Raw genomic sequence first — 20,184 nt, forward strand, 5'->3', positions numbered from 1 at the left:
AATCAGAATCGGAAATGCCCAATAAAGACTGTATTTTTACCTCTTCTTATTTTTCCCCCCTTAATGTCACTACCTTCCTCTCTTAGCAGCCCCTTGTCATTCTCTGCCAGACTTATTTCACAAATAGCCACCCTACCCTGCCTCGGATTCTCACCTCCTAGTGACTGCTCAACCCCGGGCAGCGGAGCCGGTACCCTCAGCATGCTGCTAGACCAGAACAGAAAAGGAAATGCTTTGGGGCATTACCTAGTCTAACCCCATCTCTTCTCCTCCTGCTCACCCACCCCAAAACATGGAAACTTATTCTAGCGATGAGATGCACGGAGAGCCTTCCTCTGGATAAAAGAGATACTGGAAGAAATTCTGAGTTTTCCTCTTAAAAAACTGGAGGTGACCTTGGTGTCTCCCATGCTGTCAGTAATGTCCTTCTGCTTCATTCCCCAGGGCCAGTTTTGCTTATCAGGATTTAGCCCATTAGGCTTTCCCTTTCCCTAAATTGAAGTGATGGGGAAAACATATTAGTTCAGAACATTCTTTATGGAAAACAATAATAAAGAAGAAAACAAGACACAAGCCTGAGACCAAAAGAAATGTAGAGTATTACATAGTGCTCCTAGATACTGAGCACATCCCTCAAATTCTTGTAATACTTTCAACACTTAAGATACATTTTTTTAAAAAGAGGATGGCAAAAAATAAGAACAATATTTTAGCGTACGTGTGTGTTTCAGTTTTTCCACATTTTAAATGAAAGGAAAGGGAGAGTTTAAAGACCTCTGTAGGATTTTTCAGCCCAAAAGGTTTATAATTTCATGAAACTTCTGTCTCAAAAAATTCACCAATGACCATTTTAATCGCTACTTATAGTATTTGTTAGTCGTTTCTCATTTTCCTTTGCCTCTGTAGCATTTTGCACTCTTAACTACATTTTGTTCTTTCCCTTGATTTAAATGAAAGGCTGTGATTTCTGTAGGAGCAACTAACACTTAAGACCACTGTGTTTGGTTATGTAGGATGGACACTGCCCAACACACCACATCCAAAGGGCATTATTTCCATCAAACATATCATACCTATATATTTATTACAAAAACTTCTATACTGGTCACAGTAAACTACCTTGTCCAAAAAAAAAATCACTCTATTATAACAATTTTTTTTAAAGATAACCTTTTCTAGTTCACACAATGGATCTCATAGGTTGGCAATAGCACCGGCAGCACTGCCATTGTTGATAAGAACAGAATGAATTCAGTCTTAAAAGCTAGCTGTTAAAACTTGAGGCTTTACTGTCACCTTGAACTATTTTCCTTCCTCAACAATGACCAGCATGTATTCAATTAAATTTTTTTTTTTTAGCATTCACTCTTCTTAAATGAGAGAGAGAGAAGTTCACACAAGTCAACCCCATTAATTCTACCCCCCTTTCCATTTCTCCAGCCATAGTATCTGCCAGTCTCCCTACCTTCAGTCTCATCTTCCACCAACATATCTTACACACCATTACCAGTTATGTCTTCCCAAACACATACATGATCATCTCTTTTGTTTTCTTTACAACATCCATTTATTGCTGAAGAAAATATGAGTCATCCATGTTCCAGCCCCAGCCTACTCTTCCAGCTCATCTCCTGCTTGCTCAGTATTACATACTCACGGCAGGGAGGGGAGGGGTGTAATGTAGAATGGGTTGGCAAAAGGACAATTATTATTGGCTATAATATGAATGTTTATGCTATGTCTGTGTCCAAGTAGACACAGTTTTTTAATTTTATTTATTTATTTTTTAATATATCTTTATTGATTTCAGAGAGAGGAAAGGAGAGGGAGAGAGAGAGAGAAACATCAACGACAAGAGTCATTGATCGGCTGCAGCCCGCATCCCGGGCATGTGCCCTGACCAGGAATTGAACCCCGATCGCCTGGATCCCAGGTCAACGCTTAACCGCTGAGCCACACCCGGCCGGGTGACACAGTTTTTTAAAATCTGTTTTAATGTCTGATTGGGTAAAATAAAAGTGAAAATTCTATCTTCTTATTTGGGGCCTTTAGATAATTCCTCAGGGATTTATAAAGTTTCCAGTATTTCAGTCCAGGGACGCTTTCCGTTTAAGGCAAAACAAAGCATCCTTCCTCATTTAAGGATGATTCTTTACACACAGCCTAAAGAAAAGTACTCATTAACCCCTCCCTATTATTCATATATGGATGTGAAGTGCACAGGGATGTCTCATCACTTAGTCATTCACAAGTTTTAGGGCATTTAGCTCAAAAATAGATGATAACTCATAAAAGTTCTCTCCCTGTTTATTGTTCCTGGTCATTACATTGTCTACGGCAGCAAGTCCATGACCTACCATATCAGCTGACTGCTGCTTTTAGTTTTTATATATAAATATTCCTCCTGCCAATTTTCTAAATAGATCAGGCTTCCACTTGTGATGTAAAATGAGTGAGCATCGAGGAGCTAAACTCAGGACCCATTCTTTCCCCCACTTAGAAGGTAGCTAAATACAGAATTGTAAAAGAAAACGTATTTCCTTTTAGTTTCCGATTTTAGAAGCCTTAGGTAGACATATTGGGGGAAAACAAAGAAAAATGATATTTGAGAGACACAGGTGCAAAAGTAAAGAGCACTTCCCCTGACCTGGTGACCTGGCCCTGCAGTTCTCACACCGGCATAGGCGGCCTGGGATCAGTGGCTAATCTAGTTGTATTTTCACGGTCTTGAACCAAATCTTTGGCTCCACATACAAAATGATGGTCCCTGGCATAAGGAGTGATCCCATGTCCTCTGTTGTGTTTATTTTGTTTTGTTTTTTAATAATCGAGGATTCTTCCTCTCCCGGTGTTTTAGAGCCACAGCCCAGAGCAGCTGTCTACGTGCCAAATAATTTCCCAACTTCCTCTTCTTCCTTTTATTTGTAATTTGGGTGTGTCTTACTTCGCTCAGCAATTGTATTTCCTTAAACTGCGTATAGCACATTTTTATAAACTTAGTCATAGTATAAATATACTGTGAGTGCACTGTTTGAAGGATATCTTTGATGAATGCTATTATAAGGTAAAAATCCTGAGAGCCGCCTCTTGAGGCTTCTCCTATAAAATACAGGGTTTTGGGGGGTGGCATTGTTATTCTTTGGATCCCTTAGCCTTAGCTCACTGGGGACGGTTATGAAAGGAGCTTTGACCTCCCTCAGAAACTCGTTGCATTTTCTTGGCATCAGCCCAAAGTAGTCTCACTTGAGTCCAGTTCCTAGTGCTCTCTCATTTATGAGTCACATAGTTTTAAAACCGCTGACAGTTTCACCAACATTATCATAGTTTTTGCATGTAGAGTTCAGTTTAGGCTTTCTTTCTCTTCACTGAATCCACCTGGTTCTAGAAACAACTAAGCCAAGGTGTTTATATTGGAGAGCGCTCCAAGGATCCCGTGGCAGGGTCAAATTCTGTTTGTTGTTTTTTTCATTCCTGTAGCATTTCTGGCGAGTGACGTATATAAGCACTAAAGAAGACATCCTTGAACTGATGGGGAGGGGGAACCTTACTTAAGTCAATTCACTTAAAGGAAAATACCCTGTAACAACCGCTTGATGTCACTGCTGTAGCTCGGCTCCAGCTTTGGGGAAGAAGGAAGTTGGCTCCTTCCTAAATCATCAGAAAAGACAAATGAGACAAACAGAGTTTTCATATTTTCTCATGGACATTTTTAAAAAGGTAACAGTTGCTTCTGTTTTAAATTGGGTTGTTCCACCATGTTTCTTTTACTTGCTCTGCAAAGAGAAGGAAATTATGTGAAGGGACTGAGCAGGTACTTTGAGCAGACAAAGGCAAACATTTCATTTCCATGTCTGCAGTTCTCAAATGTAGCTGTGTATCAAAATTTATCTGGAGATCTTTTTAAAAACACAGATCATCTGACTCTACACCAGAACCACAGAATCAGAATCTCTGGGGTGGGGCACAGACATTTGTTTTTTTAAGTTTCTCAGAGTGATTCTGAATATCAGTAAGGTTTGGAAATGTTTCTCTTTGTCCTACACCTCTCCTAATTTATAATGTTAGAGAATGTAAGTTGACATGATATTCTGTATAACTGAATAATTTTACATTTTCACATCCTCATATGTACTCAAAATGAACTTTTTGGATGTACTTTATCCCTCACTCAACCCACCTTTCTTTCATCTCCTTTCCTTCACAAAGCTTCTTTATTTTTCTCTTCTGTAAATATTACACAGTAATACATTTCCCAAATAGCAATAACTACATATTTTGCTTTACTTATCTATTTTTCAGCTGAAGGAAAGCTGAGCTAGTTCCACCTACCTTTGCTGCTTGGTCTTTCCTTTTATGACAGGCCCAATTTTAGTCTCAGCATTTTCCTAATCATAAAAACAAACACCTTTATTAAATTTATACAATGTTATAGGTAAAATATATACTTTAAAATAATTCCCTTTACTGGCTAGTTACATGCCCAATCCTATTTCACATATGTGCATACATTCTCTCACAAAATCCTATGTGAATTGTACCATTAATGTATCTTTACAAATGAAATTGAAGCTAGAATATTGTCTCCTCCACCCCCACACTCTGATCTTAAAGTCAGAAATCCTAACATGAATACCTTCTCAGGTTTCAGATGCTGCTTTGTCTTATCAGAAATATGATCAGCTTGCTACTGACCAATTTATTAAGTGTCCAGTGTGCAGACTTCAAGGAAAATTAGACTACAAGTTAAATATCAAGAGCCCTACATAAAGACATAGCATGCAGTCTTACTGATGAGTCATATGGTTTCTGGCTACCAGGGAAAAGAGGCTAAATGGCAAACCCCAGAGAGGTGAACCAACTACTCTGTCATAATCCAACAAACTTAGAACACTTCCTAAACTTTTGCTAAGTAAGGGACAGAAGAATCTATACCTTGGGAAAAGAACCTAATGAGTGGCCCCACCTTTGGCTGATAAATTGAAGATTATAATGTCTTCTTGTGTGGGGTTTTTTCCAACAGTACTCAGTACATTTCAGCTCCTCTGTAGAAAATGTCAACAATCTCAAGTTTCTTGCTTGCTTTTAGACTTCAAAGGAGAATTACGACCAAAAACAGACTCACCCAACCAATCATTTATGTAAGAAATACTGATTTAATTTTAGCATGCTGTCTAATTTTGCCTTCTTCCTGACACAACAACTGGGAAGAATATCAAAGCAAAAACTGCAGAGCTAAGTCTGATAATAACCAAAATAATGATTAAGCAAGCACCAGATACTCGAAACACTGCCAACAGAAAGAAAACAAATACCGTTCATTTTGTCTGAGTAAAATTGAAACAGAAATTCTGAATCCATGTCGAGTGCCGAGTCCTGTATCTAGTGATCATCCAGCTCCGATATTTTGAAATTAAGGTGAAATTCACATAACATAAAATTAACCTTTTTAAAGTGGACAATTCAGTGGCATAAATTACACTCACAGTGTTGTACAACCACCACCTCTATCTACTCTCAAAACATTTCCATCAACTCAAAAGGAAACTCCGTGCCCACTAAGCAGCTACTCCCCCTTCCCCTTCCCCGTTCCCTCAGCCACTGGCAACCACAAATCTGCTTTCTGTTTCTATGATTTACCTATTCTGGATATTTCACATAGATGTAATCATACAACATGTGACCCTTTGTGTCTGGTTTATTTCACTTAACATAATGTTTATAAGGTCCATCCATGTATTAGTACTTCATTCCTCTTTATGCTGAATAATATTCCATCAAGTGTATATATCATGATTTATCTGTTCATTTGGTGATAAACATTTGGCTTGTTTTTACCTTTTCCCTAATTTGAATAGTATTGCTATGAACATGTGTGTACATATATTTGTTTGAGTACCAGTCTTGAATTCTTTTTGGTATATACCTAGGATTGAAATTGCTGGATCATATGGTAATTTTATGTTTAACTTTCTAAGGAACAGCTATGACACTTTTTGTAGCACATCTCTCCTCTTGTCATCAGCCTCCAATGAGATGCTTTAAAAAAAACTATAGGAATGGGTAGGGCAACTTCAATTAAACCAGCAGGTCTCAAGCTTTTGGGTCTCTCTAACTCTTTAAACCCTCAAACACTTCTAAAGAACTGAAGAGCATTATTTGTGTGGGTCATGTCTATAAATATTCATTGTATTAGAAATTAAAACTGAGGATTTTTCAGAAACAATGGAGTCATTACATATTAACATAAATACTTCTTGGAAAGATAACTATATTTTGCAAAATGAAAAATTAGCCACAAGAGTCGAATTGTGTATATTTGCAGCTAAGGAAACGTAGCCAGCCTCACCCCGCTGCTTCTGCGTTCAGCCTGCTGCGGCAGGTTGTTTTACTGAAGTATAAGAAACTCCAGCCCTACACAGACATGTAGTTTTAAAAGGGTAGAGTAGTTCAATAGCCTCTGCAGAGAATTATGGGCATTTTCTTGGATACTACATGAAAACTTAAATGGTAGAATCTTAGAAGTCAGTTGTGATGGGGGATCGGAAACCATATGAATACATTTTTCTAACTTAGTTACATTAAAATCTACCTATTCAGCACTTTGACTAGCTCTCTCATCCATGCATGACTGTAACATTAGAAAGGATGGCATGAGTTATCTATCTCCTCCAAATGTCGATAATCATCTTATTATACAATGACAAATATATATATACTTTTTCCAAAAGTATGATTTTAACTTAGAACCTTGAACCTTGTCATTTGCAACAAATACTTATTGTTGGTGTCCTTCAATTGACAGGCTTACTTCATTTATTTTTAAAAAATACCTGCCAATTACTCAAGCCTGAATAATAATATTTTGTCAGTCTTTACAAGTAAAATATATCTCATGGACAAAAGGGACTAGTTTCACTCATAACTCAAGCAGTTGCACAAATGTTTTTCCTCAAAACAACCCTCACACTTCTGTAAGCGGCAGAAGTTCCTTACATGTGTTTCCAAATTTGTGATTCAGAACTTTTAAAAGGCACATATTCAAAGATCAAGATTTAATAAAATGAATAATTTTTACTGCTTCATCAAAGAGACTCCTAAGTGAAAGCAGATTTTCTTTTTTACTGCAAGCGTGTGGAGGTAAAGACTCACAGTGCAGTGCAGGACCCCCGTCTGGCCAGCAGTTTTACCCACCACTGTTTTCTGCCATCAGTGCAAATGTCAACGTGGTGGGAAAGGCAGATAAAGTTCAGTACTATTATTATGAAAATTGTTTTACTATGCAGAACTCTATGAAAGGGTCTGTACACGATGCTTTAAAAACCACTGCTGTAAACTTAGAAGCCAACCAGAGAAAAGTTATACAGGAATATTTTTTTTAATGGGAAAGACTAGAAATTTGGGATTCCCAAGCAAATCAGTGGAAAATGTGTCCCAAGGGTTGCTTGTGTTAAGAGCCAAGGGAGGCAGAGAAAAGAAAATAAGCAGTCCTAATCTCCTGAACAACCAGACTTCTTCGGGGTCTTTTGAATAGCGCTAAACATCCCTTCCTTATAATCATTGCTTCTGCTACTCTTCTTTCCTCCGGCTGAGGAAGTACATACTCTAGAGCCCAAATTCCCCTTATGACCCCCATAACCACTGCATCACTTCTGTGGAATCTCTGTTTATCAGCTCATCTCCACTTTCTTTTCTCTTCCAGGCCATTCCAGAAACTATAAGTAAATCAATGGGTATCTTAGATTCATACCTCAAAGCACTGTCACTCCTCCAAAACTGTCTGACTCTCCGCTGACTAATTGCAGGTTTCACATAGGGCCCCCAGAGACATTTTTCCCTTTAAAAATTATCCATACTGCCCGGCTGGCACGGCTCAGTGACTGAGCGTCAGCTCTGAACCACGAGGTCATGGTTCTATTCCCAGTCAGGGCACATTCCCTGGGTTGAGGGTTCGATCCCCCCTAGGGCACGTGTAGGAGGCAGCCAATCAATGACTCTTATCATTGATGTTTCTATCTCTCCTTCTCTCTGAAATCAATAAAAACATACTTTTAAGAAATAAATAAATAAATAAATAAATAAATAAATAAATAAATAAATAAAATTTTTCCATGCTTATTAAAGTCTGAGAAGCATTTTTGTATACAGTACAAAACCTACTCTTAACATTCAAGGCCTTGGAGTTTGGACCTCAAGTAATCTCTTGCACTGTGGCCCATTGATCCTTTTTCCCTGTGGTTCTCAAACCTGGCTGTTCATCAGAATCACATTGAAAGCATTTTCAAGCTACAGATTCCAGACACTATCCCTGAGATTCTGATTTAAATGGCCTGCAATGGAGCTCAGGAATCTGTAGGATTTGTAAAGTTTCTTCTTTGATTCTAATGTTCACATGGGTCGGAATAGGAGCCAGAATTACTCTAGTCAGACTAGGTTGTGATCAGCCTTCAAACTATCACACTTTTCTTCTGCCTCCACACTTCTGCTGCCACCTTCCTATACCCTCTGTCTACTTTCCACTCAGTCAAATTCTACCCACTGTAAAGACTCAACTCAAGTAATACCCAAACACTGTCTCTACAAACACCCTCCCTGATTGCGCCAGCAGGAAAGCAGTCTCTTACTCCTGGGACTTCAGGAAAACTGTTGATCTTCCAATTTATTCCACACATCACCCCATAGCACTTCCTTTATTGTTGCTTTGAATAATTTTTCACGTTGTTATTTAACTTTCACATAGTTTTGTTTTATCTCTGTATCTACAATCTGCAATGGAAAGGCCTCCAGGACAAGAACATGCCTTATCCTTTTGGATACCAAGCTCCTAGCTACTGTCTTGCATATTGCTTCCTTTAAAACAATCTGTTACTTTGATGACACATATCTAAAAATTCTGAACTATGTAAGATAACATTTAACATTCACGTAGCACTTTATGGTTTGTAAAAAATGTTCCCATCTGTTATTTTACTTGTGATGTTAACCCTATTAAATGTGGTAGTGTTTCTTGACCCTATTGTTAAGGCAGAACTAAGGCTTAGGGAAGTCTAACAACCTGACCAAGGTTAAATAACTACTAGGCAGCAGAGAAAGGAAAATAATTGAAGTTCATCTAATTCCCTATAGCCATTATGCTATATTTATTTACATATCATGGATTATTATTCCATTTTTATCCTCCAATTTTTTATTTTAAATATCTTACAAGCAAGCAGAAAATGAGCATCTTTATTCAGGACACTAGGTGAAGCTCCTAAAAAAATGTGATCATCTCATTTAATTCTCAGGAGCAAGCCCAAATGATTCTATGGGGTCTGGGAGTGGGGCAAGGAGAAAACCATGTGGACAGATGAAGTCAGCCTTGCTAAGGAGAGGAAGCATGAACTGGACCTTAAGAGATGCGTAGGAAAAACTAGGCAGCCACTGAAAGTAAGGAGCACCAGTAGTTTAGGGGCTGATGGGAATTTTAGCCTTGCTGCTTCAGAATGTTTGTGCTGGAGAGTTCCATACTGTGAAGTAAAGTGAGCTTGCTAGGTGAGGCTCGTGGGCAAGATCTTAGAATGCGAGATAACTAATGCTGCCTTGATCCCAATGCAGCTGGCTTACCACGGTCATTTCCTCACTTAGATGCTTTCCTGAGAACATCTTTGAAACTTGATTTATTGAGGCAATATGCCTTGTTATTCGTGGTTCCAAAGCTTGATATTTCTGCTGAAATCTAGAACACTGAAATATGAGCAGGGCTAATCAAAATATCCAGCACATCATTCTGAACTTCTTATTTTTTTTGAAGCTATTGCCACAGTCACAACTTCAAAGGGACTTCTTTCTTACTTTTTCTGTTTTATCACAGAAAAAATCACTAGGATTCCTATTTGACTTTGGTTCTATGGCCAGAATATTTTTTCAAAGTGTTTCCTGCTTTCTGAGATATAAGATTTTAAGCTTAAAAAGAGCAGACCTGAACAGGCTTTAATTTGAGTTTGTTTAGTTCAATGCAATAGTAATATGGAAGAATGTCAGAAAATTTGGGCTGTAAAGAAAGTAGGCTCAGGAATGAAGAAATTTGTGTCCTGTCTAGGCCTATCCCTGAAACCAGGAAAATCCAGGGCTTCTCAAAAGGTCTTTGCCCTTTAAAGGATTGAGGAGGTGGCTCTGGGAGATTTGCCAGAAATCAGCAGTAAGCTCTGGGTTTCAGGTTCCAAGATCTAGAACAAAATGGGAAAACAGGCAATTGTTTAACCTTACCTTCATGTAACACATTGTTACTCAGAGCATTAAGTTTAACAATAAAAATGAAATAAAATAAGTAAATGAACCTCAGAATCCCATCTTTCATTATAAACCATTTAAAAAACATTAAAAGATTTGCTATAGTCTGAATATCTGTGTTCCCAGAATTCATGTGTTGAAACTTAATGCCCACTGGGGTGGTTTTAGGACTGGGGCCTTTGGGAGGTTCTTAGGTCAGGGGTGGTGTTGGGGGAGAGGAGAGGGGAGAGCCCTCATGAATGGGAATAGTGCTTTATGGAAACCCCAGAAAGATCCCTTACCCACCTGCCATGTAAGGACACAGCAAAAATGTGCCTTCCGTGATCCAGGATGTGTGTCCTCACCGGACACCAAATCTGCTAGGGTCTTGATCTTGGACTTCCCACCTCCAGAACTTAAGAAATAAATGTTTATAGTTAGCCCTAGCCAGTTTGGCTCAGTGGCTGGAGCATCCGCCCACAGACTGAAGGGTCCCAGGTTTGATTCCAGCCAAGGGCAGGCACCTGGGTTGCAGGCTTGATCCCAGCCCTGGTGAGGGCGTGTGCGGGAGGCAACCAACTGATGTGTCTCCCTCACGTCGATGTTTCTCTCTTTCTCTTTCCCTTCCACTCTCTCTGAAAAGCAATGGAAAAAACATTGTTGGGTGAGAAAAAAAAAAAAAAGTTTATTTTTATTAAGACAGCAGTTTATGGTATTTTATATAGCAGCCTGAACAATCTAAGACAATAATGGAATAACAATGTAAAATAATGGGGTTGGACTGACAATTGGTCTGTCCTCTCTCATTCACATCACTCTTGGCAATTGCTATTCTTTAGGACTATAGCAATTATATTCCAAGTGAAAAACAGTACACTTTCTTTCTAACTATTATAAAGATATCATGTATTTTTCTCTTAGCATTATAAGTAGGAATGCCACAATAAAATGAAATTATACCATTGACCACTTTTGAGGTTCAATTTTGCATTTTTATTAATTTTTAAAATTATTAATGAGTATACTCTGAATAAAATCCAAGATGAGGGTTGTTCAAGCACCAGTGACCTCGCTGAGATGGTGAACAAACTGGAACTCCATTCACTTTTAAACCAGTAGAGGGCTGACAGTGAATCCTTCACAAGCAGTGAAATAGGTCTGGATTAACTGCACCCCATTTCTAAAGATATCCAAGGTTCCTCTAAATAGAGTTTACACTTCAGTGATATAACAGGTAGAGAGCTATTTGTACCCACTAATCTTAGGTAAATCAAGATTGCTTTCCTTTGGCTTTGTTCCTCCAGCCATCGAAGGTAATAACAACAATCCTGCCAACCTCTGAGACACATTCCAATTCTAAATAATAATGATAATGATAATAATAATAGCAACTACCATTTATTGAGCAGTAAGGGTATTAGATGGTTTGCAGAGATAGCCACAACATCACCTTCCATCCCTGCATAAATGTCCTTTGAAATAAAGCTTCGTGGTCTCTCCTTTAAGAAGTAGCAACTCTTTCTCCACCCCTTGAATCTGGGTTAATCTTGTGACTTGCATTAGTCAATAGAATATGTGGTCAAAATGACATTAAGCAAGTGCCAGAGCCTAGGCCTATAAGGCCTATTGCTTCTGCTCTTGCTATCCTAGAATGCTGCTGAAGATGACCCTGTAAAGAAGCCCGAACTAGCCTACCGGAGGATGAGAGGCCACATGGAAAGAGAGGCTCACCTGTCCCAGCTGTTCTAGCTGTGCCAGTTGAGACCCTGGACTAGTGAGAATGGCTGTCTCAGGCCATCCAGCCCCAGTCAAGCCAGCAGTTAACCTCAGCCACATGAGTGAACCCAAGCCAGACCCATAGAAGTATTGTGCAGTCAACCACAAAATCATGAGAAGGAAGTCATTCTTGTTTTAAGCTCTTAAACGTTGGGATGCATTTTTTGCAATTATAGATAACTGATATACTAAGTATGAACTAGAGATCTAAGGGCTTTATATCTTTATATTTAGTATCTACATGAATTTTCTTAATCCTCTAAGGCCAATACTCTTAACGACACCACATTACAAATAAAGAACTTAAAGCTCCGTGAATTTAAGTAACTTGCCCAAGGTCACACAGTAAGGAAACAAATCAAACTCAGCTCTGGCTTCAAACACACATTTCTAGCACCCTACCATTCTATAATGATGTTTGTGAGGGAAACAAGGGGGGTTGATGGGAATTTTAAAATCAAAGTCAGATTATTAGTATTATTTTTCTATGTGGAATGTAATACTTCTGTTTTGGGAATTTCAAGGAAGTAGTAATGTGTATGAAAAAAACAGACAAATTTTAAAATGCAGATAATGTATTTATGAAGGAATATATACATATATACCAATCTATACCTTATATTTAAATAACTTCCAAACAAGAGTATATGGTGTAGTAATTTTAATAATTTAAACAATACATGACACTGAAATGCTAGATCCTCTACAAAGTTATACATAAAAAAATAAATTCTACTGATTTTTTCTGCTACTTTCATAGGTTAAAAATCACTAAACATTGTGCTTCTCTAGGCACTCAAGTCACTTTGATGTTTTGTTTCAGGCCAGGCCACCTCCTTCAGGATCCTTTTGTTCAGCTGCACCTGGGCCCACACAGAGGCAAACTAATTAATCAAAATGCCTGTAGGAGAGAGGTTACACTTATTATTTATTAAGCACCTGCTAGTTATCTCATTGCTAGATTCATGGCAGAGACAAAGAAGTGAGGATCATGGTCTCTTATGATGACAAGAATATGTGGTAGAAATCCACCAAGTTGTCCTCTCCCTTCAGCCTCTCTGGCCTTCAGATGAGAGATCTGACAGCTATTAATGTAGCAGCTATAGTCACACACCCAGAAGGTTATCATTTTAACTGATCTGCCATGAGTCATGATTAAAGGAACTGTCTTGAAAGCTTCACTAACTATGAACAAATTGCTCATTGCCAGCCCTAGTAGTTGCCCACCTGGTTTTCAACTCCCACACCATTTTGGGGTCTTTTAAAAAGAATAATTTTCAGATCTACACATTCACAATATATCCAAAATAGCAGACAAAATGAATATCTACATTGAAGAGAAAACTTAACATTCACTGCCATTGAGAGTCCCCATCAGAGCTTCCTTTTCCAGTCCTGATCCACTTTCATTATATGTGGCTAATGATAAAACTGCTACCCATTGCCTTGGCAACACATCCATGTGCTAAAAAAGGAAATAAAACCTGAGGTTTATTTTAAATTTTCTATCCACCAGGTCTTTTACACTAATTTAGGAAATACCTTTTAAAAGGAATAGATAATAATAGCCTGCAAATAGTAACAGGAAAATAGTTCATGAGAGAAGACACTCGTAAAAATGTATTAGAGTTTATTTTTTAAATATGAATCAAAGCGTTTTGATGCCATTTGTGTTATTTAAAGTTATCCATTAAAATATTATTTCTGCTCTACAATTTATGCTATATTTAGTCTTTTAGTAACTTCCTGAATTTTTTGCATATTGAAGTTTCCCATATTAGAATTTACATATGGTTAAAGGAAATAAAATTACTCTGAGGAAACCCTAACTGTAGATTTGAAAACAATAAAAGATTAGTGCTTTAAAACTGTAGTGTGTAAATCAAATTAAAATGCAAGTGTAAAACTCAAGAATTTCTGAATCGTTATTTTATGTTTGCAGCAGAAGGAACTGTAGCCTCATAATTCAGTTACGTTATTCACATTACACTTCTACATTCCTATGGTTCTAACTTTTCATTTTTTATCAAATTCTGTTGGTAAATGAAAAACAAAAGAAATAAAAGAGTTTTCAAAACTGGGCCTAAATATTAAAAAGTAGCAGATTGTAGAACAGCCAAACAACCACAAAAGTATTCACAGCATTTTATTTCCATGGTTCGATTTGTTAGCTTGAAGCTACCGTTAGCAGTCATCTCAGGGCTTGCTCACAATTTAGGAAGTTGGCTAGGCAGTTTTCCCAGGAAACATGGCAGGGCTTGCATTTTGTTGGAATAGAAGCACATGTAGACTACATTTTGGGGCACAACGCCAGTCTGCATACTTCCTCAGCCTGTAATTAACAGTTGCTATTACAACAGGATCCTTATCTCCAAAGGGAGCCTTCTAATGAATTTATGTTTATCTTATTTCCAAAAGGATTGTTTTCCTGAACTATTGAATTCTGAAACTATTTAAAAATTATCTCAGTGTAGTTTGTTTTTTTAATTTATAGGGAATATTACATAGCTAATTAATTGAATACCTAGAGTACATAAGGATATCTGACTTTTTAAAAAATAAGTTACCAGCCCTGGCTAGATAGCTCAGTTGGTTAGAGCACCATCCCATATGCCAAGGTTGCAGGTTCCATCCCCAGTCAGGGCACATACAAGAATCAACCAACGAATGCATAAGTAAGTGGAACAATAAGTCGATATTTCTCTCTCTCTCTCTCTCTCTCTCAAATCAATAAATTAAAGACAATAAGTTACCAAAAGAGTATGATAACTTAAATAATTACTACTAACAGTAGTCTAGCACTCACTATGCTAAGTGCTTTTACGCATCATTCATTCATTCAACATACACCTCTTGTCTACTACGTGCACAATCCTAGGACAGCAGTGAACAAAACAAAATCCTTGCTTTCATGGAGCTGATGCTGCAGTAATAAGCAAACAACAATTAAATAAGTAAAGCATAAAACATGTGTGAAGAAAATAAATGCTATGGAGAATATATGTGTGTATAAGTATTTCATTCAAATGACAAGTTGACATGAGCAGAAACCCAAAGGAGAAAATCCAAAATTGGATCTCAGGGGGGATGCTTGTTAAAGATCGCTGAACAACTATTTATTGAGGATTTCTTGTAACCACTTACCTTTTAATCTTTACAGCAGCACTTTGTGGTAGGCGTGTTTATTGCTCCCATTTTACAGGTAAGAGAAAACTGAGGCTTAAAAATGTAAAGGAACCTGCTTAAAGCCAAACTCCTTACCAAGGGCAAGCTAAGATTTAACTCGTATCTGCCTCACTCATAAGCTGTGCTTTTGACCATCTTTTTCCTGTCAAATCAAGATGTCGACATGCTCAATATCAGTGCCTATTTAACAGGATAGTTAATTACAACAACACACTTAAAAAGAAGAATAGCCTGGCTGGTGTGCCTCAGTTGCTGAGCATTGTCCCATGCACCAAGAGGTCACCGGTTTGATTCCCGGTCAGGGCACATGCCCAGGTTGCAGGCTCCATCCCCGGAAGGGGGTGTGCAGGAGGCAGCTGATCGATGTTTCTCTCTTATCAATGTTTCTCTCTACCTTTCCCTTCCACTCTCTCTAAAATCAATAAAAACATATTTTTTAAAAGAGAGAAAGAAAGAAAAAGAAAAATCAATTTGAGAGAAAAAAAGTAAAGGAGGTTTGGTTCAATCAAATAAACAAATAATTTTTTAAAAAAAAGCTTCTCCACTCCCCTCTTGAGGGATCTAGATGGAGGCAGAGCAGACCATGTCAAGTTATGGCTCTCCGGGCACACACGAAAAAACAAAGGATGCCCTAGCTGGCCCTGGGGGGCAGGTACTGAAATCGTCCTTCAGAGCAGCCAAAAGAGGCGCCGAGCCAGGGAGAGGGAGGGAGGAAGAAGAGGTTAGGAACAGAGTTTGTTGTGGGAAGTCTCTATCAGCACTCCCCCTTCTGTTCACCCCTCTCTTTTCAACTGAACCTCAGTATCAGGGTTGGATATTTTCATCTGGCTACATCACTGAGCTCTTCACAAGGTATCATCTCCCTCCAGACTGGTCCTGCTGGGATGGGAGGAATTGCTTCCAAGACCTACCAGCCACATGATTTGACTTAAACACTAGTTCCTCAAGGCCTTAGCCATGAGGCTGGCTGGGAAAGGGTGGCAGAACTAGCACCATTTCCTTGTGCAGGACCGGCCCTTGGACTTCCCCTTGCCCCCTGGAAGCTTGTGTGCATCAAGGGTATACGTGAAGATAACAGGGCATGCACAGGAAAACGGTAAAGCTGTGTTCCCGAGCCACTCCAGACCTGAATAAGTGGAGTTTTACAGTAATTACGCGATTTGAGGGAAAGTGAACATAGAAACCCAAGCAATCAAAGGAAGATGATCTTACTTAATACCAGGGATAGATGTTTTTCTTTCTGCCTCTCAAGTCCAAAGAGGAAGGTCAAGGACCCTTTCTGTTGAGCTTAGCTCTCAAGTCCTCAGCAGTCAGCTACGTGTGAAACACAATTAATAGCACAATAAATACAAGTTGTGGAAGATGAGATTGAAACTCAGAGGCCCCTTCGGGGCCCCCTACGGAGCCGGTCATAAAGAGGGCTTCATCAACATTAGCAGGGCCCTTAAAAAGCATCGCCTGTTAAAAGCGTGCTGTTCCCCTGGCGCCCCTCGCTGGAGCTTCTCCGTGTGGGGGTGTTCGTAGGAGAGGAGCCCGTGCGCATAGCGTGTTCTGGGTACAACGTGTATTTGTCAGAGGAAACAGAAGATCTCAGTGAGGAAGAACATATGTTTCTGAGACGGCATCTGTGCAAAACAGTACACAGTCCCTGCCGTGGTACTAAGAAGGAAAAAACTCCCGTATTATTTAAAAAATCGTTTCTTTCACACATGTCATCGTGGCACGATTCCTCCTACTGCTTTTTCCTGCCCGACCGACTAGCCCTTCCTCACCTTCAGGTGCAGGAAAACCACATGTTTGGAGCGGTCTGAGTCAGCCCGGCGGACCCGGTAGCGCGCTCGGGGATCCCGGAGGCGCGGGGCCCAGGAAGGGGCGCGGCTCTCCGCGCGCACCTGCCCGCGGGCCGCCCCTTCGCGCTGGGCGGAGGCCGAGCGGGGCCACCTGAGCCCGGGGCCGCCCCGGGCGGCTCTAGAGTAAAACTCCCGCGGACCGCGCCCTCCGCCCCACCCCGGGGGCGGGTGCAGCTCGCCGGGTGGCCGCGCGCGGCCGCTGCGCCCCGGCTCCAGCGTCCAGTGCGCTGGCCTGGGGCAGGTTGGGCTCCGGGCCTCTCACCGGCGCTGGGGGCGGGGCCGGGGCGGGGCCGGGGGCGGGGCGGGGCGGGGCTCGCACCAGTGGCCCGGGCCCCGCCGCAGCTTCTTGGCCCGCAGGTCTGGCGGCAGGCGAGCGGCTCGGTCCCCTCCTCCGGTCCCATGGCGGCCCCGGGCATCCCCGCCGAATGCGGCTACATCCGGACGGTCCTTGGCCAGCAGATCCTGGGGCAGCTGGACAGCTCCAGCCTGGCTCTGCCCTCCGAGGCCAAGCTGAAGCTGGCGGGGAGCAGCGGCCGCAGCGGCCAGGCGGCCAAGAGCCTGCGGATCCAGGAGCAGGTGCAGCAGACCCTGGCCCGGAAGGGCCGCGGCTTCGTGGGCAACGGTGAGTGGAGCCGCGGCGCCTCCCTGCACCGCCCGACCCTCCCTCGCCCCCTTCCCTACCCCTCCCTCACCCCCTGCCTCGACTCGCCGCTTCCGAGGGCGCGGGACCCGGTGTCCTGCCCACCTGTGGCTCCCGGTGCCTCCGTGCGAGCCGCGCCTCCGGACTCAGACCGGCTCACTTGGGGAAAGCAGTCTTTTCTATAATAACCTCCTACTCAGCTTTGTCCTGTGTGTACCTACGTGTATGAAATGCACATAGAATATGCATCTGTGCGAAAGAATTCAGCCCAGGATTTTAGTGCTTCCTTAACCTGCCCCCCTCGCCGCCCTCCTCCTGCCCCCCCTCCCCCAGGGGTCTTAATCCAGAGGCTCCCGGCGTCTAAACACTTTGAAATTTTATGCAGAAATTCGATAGGATCCTTTTTCTAGGGGAAGGCGCCCCTAGCTGTTATTAGTTTTTTTAAAAAAGAGTCTGTGATCCAAATGAATATTTCGAAGAAGAAAACCTGGAAGTGCTGGTGCTCCCACAAGCTGTAAATTGGGGTTGCGGTGCCTCGCCCAGGTACTTCGGGGCGCTCCACCCAGTGCACGGCGCGAATGGTTGCTCTAGGAAGTGAAAAAATTGGGAAGGAGACTTTGGGCCAGGAACAGCCACCACCCCGCGGGGGGGGGGGGGGGCGGGAGGAAGGGGACTTTGGCCCCGCCAGCCCCGGCACCTCCACCCCCACCTCCTCAGGCTCTCCGAGGCGAAAGGGGTTTTAGAAAAGTAAAACACTATCAGTAACTGATAGGGGAGATGGAAGGTGAGGAAGATGGCAAACTACTTGTACAAATTAGAAAACATGAAATATTTTCTTCCCTGCTAAAAGCCAGGTGATCAGAGCCACACAGTTCCACTTTTATTAATTTATTTTTTTCATGAACAGTGAATTAAGTTGGGATACCAGTTTGTTTCCTGCAATGTTGAACTGTTTCTGTATTAAGTAATTGGGCAACGGCAAATGGAGAACCCATCAGGAAAAAGAAAAACGCTCGTAGCTCAGACTAGACATTTAAAATAGCAGACCGTGGGAGGCCATATGGTTTTCAGTTTGTGTAAAAGAATCGTAAAGGATCAGGCAGTCAATATTTACATACTTGAAAGTAAACAGAGATGTTTAATGATTATAGTTAATGTAACTGAGTGCCTACTATGTGCCAAGAATTGGACCATGTGGTTTGTGTTCATTATGTCAAAAAAACGTTTTTAGATAAATCCTTTAATCCCCACTGTACAGAAGAGGACACTAAGCAGTTAGGTAACACTCAGGTTCCCACAGCTACTAAGTAGCGGAACTGATATTTAAACTTCCAAGCCTGAATTTTTAAACCATTCATCAGTTATATTGTTAAGCTTTTTGGTTATTAATACAAAGTAGGATTTTTATCACACACTAAATCCCCTCCCATTTTTCCTTAAATAGAATTGAGGTGGTTCTGAGAGAGTGGGAGGTGTAGATAACAGAATTCCCACAGTGCATGGAAAAAACCTAAATTTACGTTTAGGAGCCAGGACAACTGAGGCCCATTTTTGACCAGTGGAGTCACTGCACCCCTTTAGTCTGTGCAGGTCCAGTGCTACCCTGGAACCAAACTAGCTTCTTCTACTTGGAGGACACAGGGATGCACATTAGATCATCTTTTGTACCCTCTGAAAATGGCTTGCTGGAAAGAGCAATCACACATCAACTATTCAATAAATGTGGGGAATGGACACAGAAGGAAAGGGAGCATTGCTGAGCATCTAGTGTGTGCCTAACACTGTTCAACAATATGTTTTGCATTTTATCACATCCTTAAAACAATTATATGAGATAGACATGAGGAGTCATTTCACATATGTAGAATGTGTTGGTCTCTCAACATTTATTGGACGCTTACTCTCAAACCCACACATGTTCTGTCCTCTCTACAACATGGCGCATTCATGTTGTTTCGTGAATTCAAGAACTATCCAATGAGTCTGTTCTTCATGCAGGGCACCGAGTTAAACATAGACTCTGCTTGCTTTAAAGCAAGGAGTTTAAAGTCTGGAGAAGGAAACCTCCCTCTAAAAAATGCGTTATCAAATAAAAAATGGTGAGTGACCCTTAGAAAAGAACAGCTAGTACATCATGGAGTTTAGAAGGATGAATTAGACCACTCACTGAACGGAATTTTGAAAAGCTCCTTGGAGGAATTGGGATTTTAGATCCCCCAAATTCAGTGGGATTGGACATAAAGAGGTGGCTCGAGGGAAGAGCATTTTAGGTGGGAATAGCATGAATGCTTCATGGTTTACAGAACTGATATGGCAAAGTGCACTGTCATGATGCTTCTGCTCTAATGCTAAGGGCAACTGGCTGAGTGGCTCTTCAGACTAAGGAACAAAGTGTTTAAAATATTTTGATTGCAACAGGAGCTTCCCAGCAAGCTGAAATGCACTCAGCAGCCTACACAGAAGTGCAAGTCAGGCAGAGAGATA

At 40.9% G+C, this 20,184-nt stretch overlaps 1 protein-coding gene across 3 annotated transcripts in view; it reads left to right on the plus strand.

The window, feature by feature from the left end:
- The first annotated feature begins 17,392 nt into the window (after nt 1-17,392).
- The window catches only part of PKP2 (plakophilin 2), a 73,639-nt gene continuing 70,847 nt past the window's right edge, over nt 17,393-20,184 (plus strand). For all 3 annotated transcript variants that reach the window (XM_081130820.1, XM_081130821.1, XM_081130822.1), the window contains exon 1: nt 17,393-17,682. In XM_081130820.1, coding sequence (XP_080986946.1) covers nt 17,460-17,682 — 223 coding nt within the window. In that variant the 5' untranslated portion in view covers nt 17,393-17,459. The remainder of the gene's footprint in view (nt 17,683-20,184) is intronic.

The sequence above is a fragment of the Miniopterus schreibersii genome, assembly GCF_964146895.1.
Source record: "Miniopterus schreibersii genome assembly, chromosome: 2".
NCBI lineage: Eukaryota > Metazoa > Chordata > Mammalia > Chiroptera > Miniopteridae > Miniopterus > Miniopterus schreibersii.